General features: G+C 38.9%; 1 protein-coding gene and 1 long non-coding RNA gene across 38 annotated transcripts in view; one reads left to right on the top strand and one right to left on the bottom strand.

Moving 5' to 3' along the window:
* The window catches only part of ATRX (ATRX chromatin remodeler), a 285,229-nt gene that overhangs the window by 77,779 nt on the left and 192,582 nt on the right, over positions 1–14,868 (top strand). For 12 of the 37 annotated variants that reach the window (XM_077989469.1, XM_077989459.1, XM_015127716.3 and 9 more), the window contains 4 exons: positions 7,250–7,305; positions 8,248–8,300; positions 9,173–9,300; positions 11,945–12,058. In XM_077989469.1, the coding sequence (XP_077845595.1) occupies positions 7,282–7,305; positions 8,248–8,300; positions 9,173–9,300; positions 11,945–12,058 (319 nt within the window). In that variant the 5' untranslated portion in view covers positions 7,250–7,281. Of the gene's footprint in view, positions 1–6,321; positions 6,360–7,249; positions 7,306–8,247; positions 8,301–9,172; positions 9,301–11,944; positions 12,059–14,868 lie in introns of all 37 variants that reach the window. The other 25 variants (XM_077989480.1, XM_077989473.1, XM_077989477.1 and 22 more) reach the window with 3 other exon arrangements.
* The window catches only part of LOC144338771 (uncharacterized), a 102,718-nt gene that overhangs the window by 66,253 nt on the left and 21,597 nt on the right, over positions 1–14,868 (bottom strand). The gene's annotated exons all lie outside the window — the stretch shown is intronic.

Below are 14,868 nucleotides of genomic sequence, written 5' to 3'. Positions count from 1 at the left end.
ACCCTAGCCTGGGTGACAGAGTGAGATCCTGTCTCAAAAAAAAAAAGAAATCAGCTGGTCATAGACATGTGGGTTTATTTCTGGACTCTTAATTCTATTCTGTTCATCTGTTTGTCCTTTTACCAGTACTCCATGGTCTTGATTGCATTGTTTTACAGTTTTGTGCAAAGTTGCACCAAAGTTGTTGTGTAGTTTTACAAAACTATGGCAATCAAGACTGTAGAGTACTGGCAAAATCAGGAAGTGTGAGTCTTCATACTTTTCATTTTTCAAGATTATCTGCCTTTCTGAATGTTTTCAATTCCCTATGAATTTTAACTCTTTGTTTTTTCTTGGTAGAGATGGATTTTCACCATGTTTCTGAGACTGTTCTTAAACTTCTGTCCTCAAGTGATCCTTCCACCTTGGCCTCCCAAAGTGCTGGGATTAAAGGTCTGAGCCACCATGCCTGGTCCATATGAATTTTGGAATGAGCTTGTCAGTTTTTACAAAGAAGTCAGCTGGGATTCTGACAGAGATTGCAGTGTATCTATAGATTAGTTTGTGGAGTATTGCTGATGGCAGTGGTGGGCCGTCTGGAGTGGCTGCTGCCATCACACTGGCTGCAGCAGGGAGACATGGCCAGGGCTGCACGGTCTATAGAGTTGGTGGGAGCCAGAGGCAAGCAGGAGCCCTGCCCCTTCCAAGTTGGGGCGGGAGCTCCCTGGGTCCTACTGCAGCTGCCTAAGCCGTGGCTGTAGACCTGGGCATCCCTGTGCTCTTAAGTCTTGGGAGCAGGCGGGAGCCCCACCCTCCTAGGTGCAGCTGCAGCTGGCCAAACCATGACTGCAGTCCCAGGCCTCTCATTCCATGGAGCAGACAGGAGACCCACCCTCCTGGGTGCAGCTGCAGTCTTCCAAACTGCAGCTACAGACCCTGGCCTTCTGCTCCACGAAGCAGGCAGGAGCCCCAGGTGCAGCCACAGCCACCCAAACCATGGCTGCAGATCCAGTCCTCCCGCTTTATGGAGCAGGCTGGAGTACCGCCCTCCTGGGCACAGCTATAGCTGCCCAAATCGTGGGTGTAGACCTGGGCCTCCTGCTTTATGGGGCAGGCAGGAGCCCTGCCCCACTGGGTGCAGCTGCAGCCACCCAAATCATGGGGGGGCTGCAGACCCAGGCGTCTCTGCACTCTTGGGGCCAGGGAAGGCCCCTGCCTTGCCCTCATAGGCTTGGAAGTGCCTGCTCCTGCTGCCTGGCTTCTACCTGCTGTTGGCACCTGCTGTGATCTTGGGGCAAAGTTGGGGCCGAGCCTGGATGCTATTGCAGCCTGGCCAGGTGTGCACATGCTCGGGGAACTGCTGACACGCCAGCCTCCTGCTGCCTTGGCCCCCTCCGGACTTTGGGTACTGACAAACATAGGGAAGCTGAGGCAGGGCTGAGAGCAGTTCAGCATTGACTTGCAGGTGCCCCCTTGCATCTACAGCCTGGGTGCCATGAACAGCAGCAGGAGGTGGACAGGTTCCTGAGTAGAAGGTGGTGGGTCCCTGGTGAGTTCCCACCTTCAGGCCATGGAAAGCCTGAAGGCTGGGGGTTGGGCTGCCAGTCACATGGATCAGAGTGGGAACTTGTGGTGCCTTTTCTCGGCCTGCCCCGGACCAGTTGGTGTGCACATCCTCCCCTCTGAGGCCCATAAAAGTCCCAGGCTCAGCCAGAGCTGAACAGATGTCAGGCAACCAGCTGCAGAGTGGAGCAACCCACTCTAGGACCTCTTCTCTGCTGTGAGCTGCAGAGATGACAAGATGACCTTCCTGCAAAGAGGTGCCACCCACTCTAGGGCCTCCTCTTTGCTGAGAGCTGCGGAGTCAATGGGATGACCTTCCTGCAGAGAGGTACCACCCATACTAGGGCCTCCTCTCTACTGAGAGCTGTGCAGGTGATGGGATGATCAGCTGCTGAGAGGAGCTACCCTCTCTGCTGATAGCTGAACACTTGTAGTAACGACTTGCCTAGCAGAGAAGAGCCACCCTCTCTGCTAGGAGCTGAGCACTTGTTGGGATACCCTGACTGTGGAAAGGAGTTGTCCCTTTGGGTTTCCTCTGAGCTGTTCTATTGCTCAATAAAGCCCCTCTTTATCTTGCTTACTCTCCACTTTTCTGTGTACCTCATTCTTCTTGGGTGCAGGACAAGAACTTGGGACCTGCTGAATGAGGCTAAAAGAGCTGTAACACAAACAGGGCTGAGACATGCCCCTTGCTCACCTTGTTGCAGGTAAAGAGAAGGAAAGAAGAGCTGCAGCCCTTTGGGGAGCCCAGACCTGGGAGCGCCCCGAGCCAGGGCTGTGACTCTCTCTGCGGTTCCTGGTGTCTCCAACCTTCTGGGTGCCACCGTGTTCCCTGGTGCCAGCTGTGGATGCTGCTTGTGGTGTTCCTGGTCCAGCTGCAGCCTCACAGAGAAAGAACTGATGCCCATGCTGGCACCTGGAGCTGCGTGCCCTGCTGCAGCCCCTAGCATGTCTGATTGCGCAGTGGCTGGACCCCACACTTGCTCACATACCCCTTGCTACTTCATGCAGTCTCCCTTGGCCAGCATAGGATACAGGCCAGTGGCATGAGCCAAGTGTAGCCGGCCAGGCCAAATAGGCGGGACGAGCCCAGCAGGCCCGAGCAAAACTCTGGCACAGGTGCCACCAGCCACAGATGTTTCTGGCCAGAAAAGTGACACCCCCAAAGATTCTGTAACATTGGCATCATAAGAATGATAAATCTTGTGGCTTGGCCTGGTGGCTGATGGAATTGTGTGCTTTAAATGGGTAAATTGTATGGTATATAAATTGTATCTCAAGGGTGTTTAATGTTTTATCACTGGCGAGGTGCGATGACTCATGCCTGTAATTCCAGCATTTTGGGAGGCTGAGGTGGGAGGATTACTTGAGGACAGGAATTTGAGACCAGCCTGGAAAACATAGCCAGACCCCATCTACACAACATTTAAAAATTAGCCAGGCATGGTGGCATGTGCCTGTAGTGCCAGCTAATCAGGATGCTGAGGCAGGAGGATCACTTGAGCCCAGGAGTTTGAGGCCGCAGTGAGCTATAATTACACCACTGCACTCCAGCCTGGGCAGTAGAGTGAGACTCTGTCCCTAATTTAAAAAAAAAGTTGTCTTCTAATTCATGAACATGAAGTGTTTTTCCACTGATTTAGATCTTTAATTTCTTTAATGGCGTTTTATAATTTTCAGAGTATGTTTTGTACTTCTTTTTTTTTTTTTTTTTGTAAATTATTTCCTTCTGTTATAAATGGAATTCTTTTCTTAGTTTCATTTTGAGATTATTCATTGCAAGTGTATAGACATAACATTGATTTTTGTTTATTGTCCTTGTACCCATCAGTCTTCCTGAACTAATTTTATTCCCATGATTCTTTTTTTTTTTTTTTTTTTTTAATTTGAGATAGTCTCGCTCTATTCCCCAGGCTGAAGTGCAGTGATGTGATCTTGGCTCACTGCAACCTCCGCCTCCCAGGTTCAAGCAATTCTCATGCCTCAGCCTACCAAGTAGCTGGGATTACTGGCACCTGCCACTACGCCCAGCTAATTTTTGTATTTTTAGTAGAGACAGGGTTTTGCCATGTTGGCCAGGCTAGTCTTGAACTCCTGACCTCTGGTGATCCGCCCACCTCGGCCTCCCAAAGTGTTGGGATTACAGGTGTGAGCCACTGTGCCCAGCCTATTCCAATAATTCTTTAGTGGATTCCTTAGCATCTTCTATGTATGAGATCATGCCATATTCTAATAGGGATAGTTTTATTTATTTATTTTTTTTGAGACAGAGTCTCACTCTGTTGCCCAGGGTGGAGTGCAATGGCGTGACCTCAGCTCACGGCAACGTCTGCCTCCCGGGTTCAAGTGATTCTCCTGCCTCAGCCTCCCTAGTAGCTGGGATTACAGGGATACGCCACCACACCTGGCTAATTTCTGTATTTTTAGTAGAGACGGGGTTTTGCCATGTTGGCTAGTCTGGTCTCGAGCTCCTGACCTCAGGTGATCCACCTGCCTCAGCCTCCCAAAGTGCTGGGATTACAGGCATCAGCCACCGCACCTGGCCCTCTAATAGGGATAGTTTCATACCTTCCTTTTAAATACTGATGCCTTTCAATTTTTTTTTTTAACATGCATGCTCTGAGTAGAATCCGTAGTGCAAAATTGAATACAAATGACGAGAGCAGATTTCCTTGCCTTGTTTCTGATCTTAAGGGGGAAAGCATTCAGTCTGTCACCATTAAGTATGATATTACCTACCTGTGGGTTTTTGTAGATTTTAAATTTCCTGTCTTCCTTGATTTATTAGAAATTTTTTTTTTTTTTTTTTTTTTTTTTTGAGACTGAGTTTTGCTCTTGTTGCCCAGGCTGGAGTGCAATGGGGCGATCTTGGCTCACTGCAACCTCCACCTCCTGGGTTCAAGCGATTCTCCTGTCTCCGCCTCCCGAGTAGCTGGGTTTACAGGTACATGCCACCATGCCCAGCTAATTTTTGTATTTTTAGTAGCAACAGGGTTTCATCTTATTGGTCAAGCTGGTCTCGAACTCCTGACCTCAGGTGATCCGCCCGCCTCAGCCTTTCAAAGTGCTAGGATTACAGGCGTGAGCCACCACACCCAGCCAGAAAAAAGGTATTTTTAAAGAGCTGTTTTAGGTTCATAGCAAAATTGAGCAAAGAGTACAGTGAGTTCCCATATGCCCCTGCTTCTACACATGCACAGCATCTCCCACTATCAGCATTCCGTAAGAGAGTTGTACATTTGTTATATAACATTGGTGAACCTACATTGACATGTCATTATTACCCCAAATGCATAGTTTACGTTAAGGTTTACTCTTGGTGTTATACATTTTAAAGATTTTTGACAAATATATAATGACCTGCATTCAACATTTTCTGGTATCATACAGAATAGTTTCACTGCCCTAAAAATTTCCTGTGCTGTGCCTGTTTCTTCATCCCTTTCTCCCCTGTGAGTACTGGCAGCCACTGATCTTTTTACTTTCTCCATAGTTTTGCCTTTTTCAGATTGTCATAGTTGTAATCATATGTATGTAGCCTTTCCAGACTGGCTTCTTTCACACAGTAATCTGCATTTGTTTCCTCCATGTCTCTTTGTAGCTTGGTAACTAATTTATTTCTAGTGCCGAATAATATTCCATTTTCTGGATGTACTACAGTTTGTTTATCCATTAATCTTCTAAACGATATCTTGGTTGCTTCCAAGTTTTGGCAGTTATGAATAAAGCTGCTTATAAAGATGTTTATATAAGTAAACGAAGATGTTTATATAAAATAAAGATGTTTATAAACATCTCCATGCAGGTTATTTTGTGGATATATGGTTTCAGCTTCTTTGGATAAATGCCAAGGAGTGTGATTGCTGCTTTATGTATGGTATGCTTAGTTTTGTAAGGAATTGCTGAACTGTTTTCCTGAGTGGCTGTACCATTTTACATTCCCACCAGCAATAAATGAGAGTTTCTTTTGCTCCATACCCTTCTCAGCAGGTTTTGGTATAGTCAGTGTTCTGGATTTTGGCTATTCTAATAGGCGTGTAGGGGTATATTGTTTTAATTTGCAATTCCCTAATGACATATATTGTTGAGCATTTTTTCATGTGCTTATTTGCGTCTGTATATCTTTTTTGGTGAGGTATCTGTTCACATAGGTTTCTTTTTTTTTCCTTTAATATCATGTTGTTATATTATTGTTGAGTTTTAAGCATTCTTTGTAGAGTTTGGATAATTGTCTTTTATCAGATGTTTACTTTGTAAAGATTTTCTCCCAGTCTCTAGCCTGTCTTCTGATTTGAAGTTTTCTAATATTTTGTGGACTTTTGCATCTTTATTCATAAGTGATACTTGCCTGTAGTTTTCTCTATTTGTGATTTTTTATATCAGGGCAATACTAGTTTCATAAAATGAGTTGGGAAATGTTGCCTCCTTTTCTGTTTTTTGAAGAGTTTGTGAAGAATTGGTATTAGTCCTTTTTTAAATGTTTGTTATAATTAAGTGGTGAGAACGTTTGGGCCTTTTCTTTATGGGTAGCTCTTTTTATTGCTGATTTAATCTCATCAGTTGTTACAGATCTATTCACAACTGTTTCTTCTTGAGTCAGTTTTAGTAGTTTGTGTTTTGGAATTTGTTCATTTCATGTAAGTTATTTAATTTTTTGGCATACAGTTGTTCATAGTATTCCTTTATAATCCCTTTATTTCAGTAAGTTTGGTAGTAATGTCCTCTTTTTCATTTCTGAGTCTAGTAACTTGAGTCTTGTTTCTTTTTTTTCTTGGTCAGTCTAGCCTAAAGTTTGTTCATCTTTTCTTCCCCCGCAGGTAAGTTGTTACACAATCCCTAGCAGATTCCAACTTGAATGGCCAAGTTCCTGCTTGATCATCTTTTTAAAGAATTAGTTTTTGGCCAGGTGCCTGTGGCTCATGCCCATAATCTCAGCACTTTGGGAGGCCAAGGTGGGCAGACCACTTGAACCCAGGAGTTAGAGAACAACCTGGCAACATAACGAAACCCCATCTCCACAAAAAATTAGCCGGGTGTGGTGGTGCGCACCTGTAGTCCCAACTACCTGGGAGGCTTAGAGGGGAGGATCACCTGAACCTGGGAGGTTGAGGCTAAAGTGAACCATGATAGCACCTCTGCACTCTAGTATGGACAATGGAGTGAGACCCTATCTCCAAAAAAAAAAGAAAAGGAGGAAAAGAAAAAGAACTACTCTTTGGTTTTATTGATTTTTTTTTTTTCCCCTATTGTTTTTCTATTTCCTATTTCATCCGTTTCATGAATTTCTGCCATAATCTTTATTATTTCCTTCTCCTTGATTTTGGTTTAGTTTGCTGTTATTTTCCCAGTATTTTATGGTGAAATGAAATATACTTTATTGGTAGTATGTTTTTTATTTTCAGTGTAATAGTTTAAATTTTCTTCTACTGGGAAATGTCTTGTAATATTTATAAACTGCAACTGGAAATGTTTTTATATCAAAGTAATCTTTATAGAGATTTCATGCTTTATAAGGAGGGGTTAGTATGCAAAAGGAGAGTGATTCTAGTGAAAGAACTCTTCTAGGAATATTTTAATGTGAGTAGTGTGTTAACAATACTGCCAGACTTCATAGTGTGAGAATGGGTTTATGGAGTTATAAGTATTGATGTTCTATTTGATAATGCATCAAAGAGATAAATAATGTTCTTTATTTCTTCTTTTTTAGATAAAATCAGTGGTTCTGGAAGTAACTCTGATATGATGGAAAACAGCAAGGAAGAGGTAAGGATAATTATTTAGAGATATTTGTTAGTTACTATTAACCGACTAGAGCATATGTCGTTAGATTGCTTCTAGACACATGTATGTGTTGAAGGCTACTGATACCCAGTTGTCATTATGATACTTCAGTTTCGTTATTTTCCAGTTTGAGAAGGTGTTCATTGTTTCTGTTATTGTTGTGGTTCACTTCAGCAGTTGACCTAAAGTCAGACAGCTGAAGACTTTCCAACAGATAGATATTTAACTGTCTTTATATTACCCCAGAGGTGTTTGAGGTGGATGTTATGGGCATGAACTTCATGGTTGTGAAATCTCTCAAAACTTGGTATCTAGAGTCTGCTAAGCATTATTATTAGCAACTCATAACAAGGTCCTTTGCCTGATACACAGGTCTACAACTATGGTTTTGGGAAATTTTTACTTATTGTAAAAAAACTGAATCCAGTAAAATATATTGATTATACTGGCAAAATGAGGGTAAGTTTAGTATCTCAAAGCAAGTTGTAGAAGTTACTTCATGCCAGATGTTAGCTTAGAGAATAATGAAACATATTTAGAGCCTTAAAACTCCCTACTTCTGTTGAGATCTGATTACTTCTGCTTCTTTGTTTTGTCTTTGTTGACTGGGGCCATGATCATTTTACAGCAGTGTATCCCCTGCAGCATGTGACAGCAACCATGTGAAAAACGAGAAATTTAATCTTCAGCCAAGGAAACCTGGCAGTCAATGAGAATTAGTTTTTATTTTTATTTTTATTTTTGCATCTGTGTTCCTTATGTGGTAGATAATTAGTTTTTGGAATTCCTTTTAGAAAAATATTCTAGGCACATAAATAGCATCTCATTATATCCCTGTATTGAAGTTGCTATAGGGAAATAGCTAATTGTAGGGGTGCTGTTTTGAGAGTTTTATTCACTTTTATATTTATGTCTCACATCTAGGGAACTAGCTCTTCAGAAAAATCCAAGTCTTCAGGATCGTCACGATCAAAGAGGTTGGTTGATGTTGAAGGGACAAAAAGTTATTTTCTTTTTCAGGTTATTTTCTGTTTCTAGAACCAAATTTTTTCTGAACTCATGTCAAGCACTATTCTGAGTTAACTATTCTATACAAATATACATATTTAAAAATGATAAGTATAATATAATGAATCCCTTTGTATCTGTCACCTGATTTTAACAATTATTTTTCATTCCAACTTTGAATTTTAAAGGGTTTTTAAAGGATTTATTATGTATTAGTGGCCCTTGCAATATGTAGTTTATTTCATTAGACAATATATGTCTTTGAAAAAGGAGAAAATAATTTTTGAATGCCTTATGAGACAATGGGTTTTTTGAAATTGTCTAGGATGGGGAGTTAGTCATCATAGTTGTAAGTTACAAGGAGAAAAAAGAGTGGTAAAAAACACCTTTTTCTGCTAAATTGTGAAGCCATACATAAAAACTGAAACTATTTTCTAACATAATATAATTCCCAATATACTGTGCAGTATAATTCTTATTAGAAGTTTGCCGCTTAGTCTATTGGACTTTCATTGTTTCTAAGCAGTGGGAATGTCTCTTAAAAACCAAGCTTGCTTGATATTAATTTATTCTCTAAAGTAGTGATTCTTAAAGAAGAGTGTCCTCCAAGGTCTCCCTGGTAGCTTTTTCAGAATGCGTATGCCTTCAATAGGTCTGACTCCAGACCTATTGAATCATAATCTTCAGTGATACAGTGTAGACACACATGCTTCCCTAGGTGATTCTGATATGCTTCCTGGTTGAGACCCACTGCTCAATCTCAACATGTTATTTATGTTCTTTGGGTATTGTTCCAGTTGTCAGAAATGTTCATAATTCTATGAACTTAATTCTTTCATAGGAAACCTTCAATTGTAACAAAGTATGTAGAATCAGATGATGAAAAACCTTTGGATGACGAAACTGTAAATGAAGATGCATCTAATGAAAATTCAGAAAATGATATTACTATGCAAAGCTTGCCAAAAGGTAATGTGTGTTAATTTTTCATGAAGTTAAAGTTGAAATGAATTTTTAAACATCATTTTTATAAAATTGGAACTTGATTACTGTTAGCTATGTACAAAAGACCAAACATGGCATTTTCCTAGTGGTTGTCTAGAAATGTATTTGTATGCTGATGATAATGTGTGTTATCGAAGTTAAAAATTTGGAATATTCAGTTAGTTTTGTAAAGAATGAAATCTATTTTTTTCTTTCCATCGAGTTTTAGACAAGGGGCTTTAGTTTCCAAATTATACTTCAATGTGTAAGCAAGTTTAAAAATTTATTATATTAGGTTTTGGTTCAGTCAATGTTAATGTGCCTGCTTTATACAAAAATGTAATGACCGTTCCTGAAAACTTAAAAATCATTTACAGTCTAGTTTAGTCTTATTGCATTCTTAAATTCCCTAAGGCTAGAAGCTGAAGTTAACTATCATAGATAGATTTAGTTGTATTTCTTGCTGTTATCTTTTTAAAAAAACTTTGTCACATACCTCTCAACTGTTGAAGTTCTAACCATAAAACTTTGTTAATAATGGGGGAAAAAGCCACATGAGTATCTTGGACTCTTCATAGCTCAAATCTGAGAGCAATATAATTGGATGATGAGAATGACAGGGGACTTGGTTCAAAGAGTCAAATTTTATTTTTTTTTTCTTTGTTAAATAATATGTTGTAGTCTCTTGGCAGAGTTTTCAAATTCATTCTCATAGATCTTTTATAGCAGTGCTTATTAAACCTTGTTCCCTGCCTATGTTTTTATGACACATTTTCAAATTATGGAAATTTAAAAAATACGGTAGGTAGGAGGGATGGGACTTTCCTTGACTAGGATAAATTAGAAGTTATAAAAGGTGATAAATGAAATGAGGAAAGGAAATTAATGAAAGATGAGAGATAGGGGCCTACCACTTACTTAGCTTTGCAAATCATTTATGACAATTTTACATAATGGTTTTGGTGGCCAAGGGCAGAAACAACTAACATGGGAGTCTAAGTCCCATAGGTGGTGACTTACTTTGGATTTTTACATTCTCAGTGGTTGTCACTGGGAGTGTTTATGATGTAAGAAATAGGAATTCAAACTTTTGTTTTAATGGTACTGTGGAAGAAAGTCAGCATATGATGTTACTAACCTGAACTATGCCTAATTCTGTCAGACCAAAACAAAAACAAACCCATTTCATAAGGTTAAATTTGGGTGTTTATATTATTGTTGTAATATTTATTGAGTATATATAATAAGTACCAGGCTCTTACAAAATTAACTCCTTTAATCCTCAAAACAACACTGTAAGGTAGTTATTATTTTGCTTGTAGAGATAAAGGAACAAATTCAGAACCCAAGGAACTTTTTCAGCTTTAAATTGAGAAGCTAAGATTTCAACCCAGGTCTGCTTGAATCCAAAGCCTAGTGAGTGCTCTTTTCACTCTGCTGCTTTGCTTCCAATTCTCCCTAGAAGAATCTCTAGGGAGAATTCAGGTTTTTTTTTGTTGTTGTTGTTGTTGTTGTTAATTTAAAATCTTTAGTTCTTTTCAAATGCTGGGGCTTCTCTGAGAGTATATACATGGAATGATTGCTGTGAATAACTTTTTTTGGTGGGGATTATTTAATTTTACTACAATCTTTAAAATCTCAATCTTCTGTGTCCTCTCCCCACACCCTTTCAGAGACTCAGAAACTCATTTACCAACTAGATGTTATAACTTGTCAAAATTTGCTTGTTGAGTAACATAGAGCCATGTTTCAGAGAAAGCCCCTGGCGACTACCTGCTTTTTCTTCCTTGATTGTTGCCGATGATAGCCAGTTACTAAGCCAAGTAATGTAGGTAAACATTGAGACCTAAACCCTTTTTACTATGCCTGTCTTATTTGCTCTTGAGAGAACTAATGAAAACTTAAATCGACAGCCTCTCTCCTCAATTCACATGTTTTATAGTTAAGGAAGGACATTCTTTCTAAAATATTAACATAGGGATCAACAAATGATCTCATTCTACAATTTATTGTCAGGGTACTTTAGCTAAAGTATCTTAATCTCTAAAAACTCTTTAAGGACTTTACAGAGTACTGAAGCTTTGACATACCAGTTGGGAAATGCTGCAGAATAGATACAGGAGTAATAGAATGAACTTCATTTCTCCCACCAATACCCCTCCCTTGCAGTATAAAACTACCCTTAAAAATCTTTCTGAGTTTATGATTTGGATTATGAAAATAGGATGTCTTTAAAAATTTTTTCCCTCTGAACCACATATTTTATGAATTCTTTATGGAAGTTAGCATAGATGTTCATATTCATAACAGCTTTTGTGATAGGCACTATAAAAATTCAGAACTGGGTTGAGGCTTTCTATTTGATTCACACATTTCTTTTTTAATCACGCCATAATACCTCCCTTTCCTGTTTTTATGAACTATATTTCAACAAATAAACTGATTGTTGACACCTGGCCCTTATACTATTTCCCTGTTTTATTTACTTTTGTGAGGTCCTTATACCAATATCTAAAGCTTGAAAGAAACAAACTATGTACCAGCAATGTTGGCTTTATCTGAACTGAAGTCTTGTACTTCACTTGCACATTTAATATGTGTAATGGTTTTTTAAATGAAATCATTCTAGGTACAGTGATTGTACAGCCAGAGCCAGTGCTGAATGAAGACAAAGATGATTTTAAAGGGCCTGAATTTAGAAGCAGAAGTAAAATGAAAACTGAAAATCTCAAAAAACGCGGAGGTAAATACAAGTGAAAATGAAACATGAATTTAAATTGCTGTTTATGACCATATTGGAAAATCTGATGTGCTTACTAAAAATACCTCCACTTTTCTGCCTTTTGTTTATTAAAAGCACTACTTAAATATAACTTCTGTTTCTCTCTGAGCTCTGAAGCAGAAAAGGTTAAACACTATTTATCAAAACACCTTTGCCTTCAGTGGCTATTAAGTTATCTCAAGAAGCTTAGCATTTCCTTCTTCCACATGTTCTATAATACATATATGCCATAATACTATGTTTCCCCCCCAACCCTAAAAGAATTTTAGATTTATGCAAAATCTTGTCTGTGGCCTCCAGGTAACTTTATATATAGTTAGAGTTGCATAGAGTGACATACATCTGCATTAGTATTAGTTGGGGTATTATAAATGCAAGTCCCTTGACTCCACTCCTCACAAATTAGAATTTCTGTTGATGAGGTCAAGAATGTACCCCAGTTTGTGTACACTGAAGTTTCAGATCCATTAATCTAAGAACAGCAACATGGACATAAGTAGGAAGGAGTAGGGAGCTAGAGCTGATAACCCTCCCTCTGTCTGCCGGAGGCGCCTCTCCCTTTGTCTGTCTATCCTCCCTTAAACACACAAACGGTGGGGAGTGGTGGCTCACACCTGTAATACCAGCACTTTAGGAAGGCAAGGCAGGAGGATTACTTGAGTCCTGGAGTTCGAGACCTGCTTGGTCTATATGGTGAGACCCCATATCTACAAAAAATAAAAATATCAGCTGGACATAGTGGCGCATGCCTGTAGTCCTAGCAACTCTGGGGGCTGAGGTGGGAGGCTCACTTGAGCCCAGGTGATCAAGGCTGCAGTGAGCCGTGATTGTACCACTGCACTGCAGCCTGGATGACAGAGTCAGACCCTGTCTCAAAAAAATTAACACACATGCATATACACACACACACACACACACACACACACACACACTCTCTTTCTCTCTCTCTCTCTCTCTCAATATTGGCTAACCATCTATAAAAAGTTTGTATTTATTTAGAAATGTATGATAGTGGACTATGTGTCCCACTTGTTTGTGTGTGATTCTTAGATGGTGTGTATATATATTTTGGGGCAGCTTAACAGAGCCAGAATTCATAACTATAAAAGGAATGAATCTCCAAATGATAGAACATGACACTAAATTTCTAAGTAGAAGTGTAGTGAAAGCATATCCATTTAATATTGATCAGATTATATAATTGTGAAATTAAAGTGAAGCTCTTATATTGGTGAAATTTTTGTGTGGATTTTTATTTTAATGCTATGATTATCTTGATGGAACCAGTAAAATATATCTATACTTATAAAATGTTATATATATTCATTGTCAGATTAAATAATTTGTAAGGTTGTTGGCAAAAATAAAGGAAATAGTGTTTAGTCTTTTGTCCACAAAGGGGTAGTCAACTCTTTTTGAGCATAAGGAATCTTTCTGAGACTCTAGTTCATAGTAGGGAAACTGCCATTGCAGCAACAGAGCTCATTAAAGCTAAGGTAGTAGTCTTAAAATTTAAGAGAATCCTCAATTAGAAAGTGATGGTAAAGATCAGTAGTAAGAGTTTCTTTCCTCTGATCATAGGTTCTCTAGAGAAGACAAATAACTAAGTGTTCTGCATTGTGTACACTTAGTGTACAGAGTGTCTAAGTGGTGTTTTTTTGGGAAGGGACCCTGGAGCAGTCAGTGTCTGAAATGTGGATAAGGGCTGAAAGAATAAAAGAACCACTGTTGTTGATGAGGGTATTCCTAGTGCTACTTTGGTATGCTGCTGGCATTTGGTCTCAGCTGATAAGTTTCAGGAACATTTTATTGAATGTTCTGTGTAGGAATGTTTTGGTATCACGCTTCAGGGAATACATAACATTTATAGCTATCAGTAGCACTTAAATCTTTCATGCCTATTTTCATCTTAATGATTTGTTACATTTTTAAGCTGTCAGAAATCACACAGGAAATTTAACACTAGGTTTACTTTATATACACATATATAGATAAATTGGTGATCTGAAATGCTGAATTGGTGTAGATAATATTTAAACTTTTTAAGAAAGCTAGTTCCAAAATTGAAGCCTAACGTAGGAAACTGTCAAGAATGTAAACTTTATATACAAAGTCTTATATTGATTTGGAATAATATTATAACACAAAGATATGGCTAAAGTTAACATTTCAGGAGCGGATTTTTTTAAAAAAAAATTTCAGTATCATACCCTGTTTTGACATTCTTTTCCCAGTTTTAATTGTTAGAAAGTATATTTTACACCTAACTTTTTTACATGACACAATAATTTTGTTCTCTTTAAAACCATTAAAATGTATTGAGCTCAGAAATGAAAATGCCTCTTTTTCATTTATACCCTGTGTTACAATTTTAAATATATTTCATAACTAAAAATAAAAAATTTAAACATGTGTACAGCAACAAGTACATAAAGTAACATTTCAACATTTTACCATATTTGCTTCAGATCTCACTTAAGTAAAATATTGGTTCAGTCCTACTCTCATCCATTTCCCCTTCTTCCCACCCCACAGGTAATGATTATCTTGAAGTTTTATGCATGTGCATGTGTGTGCATGTTTTTCTATGTTTTTTATATATGTATTCATAAAACATTTTTCATTTAAAAATATAACAAAATAATATGCTGTATATATCATTTGGGAACGTTTTTCATTTAACATTGTTTTTGAATTGTATTCATGTCAGTAAATGTACATCTAGTTTGCTTATTTTTCACTGCTCTATAGAATTATGTGGTATCAATAAG

Source organism: Macaca mulatta, chromosome X (assembly GCF_049350105.2).
Source record: "Macaca mulatta isolate MMU2019108-1 chromosome X, T2T-MMU8v2.0, whole genome shotgun sequence".
NCBI classification, from domain to species: domain Eukaryota; kingdom Metazoa; phylum Chordata; class Mammalia; order Primates; family Cercopithecidae; genus Macaca; species Macaca mulatta.
The sequence above is the reverse complement of the archived record's forward strand: the minus strand, read 5'-3'. Positions and strand labels throughout refer to the sequence as shown.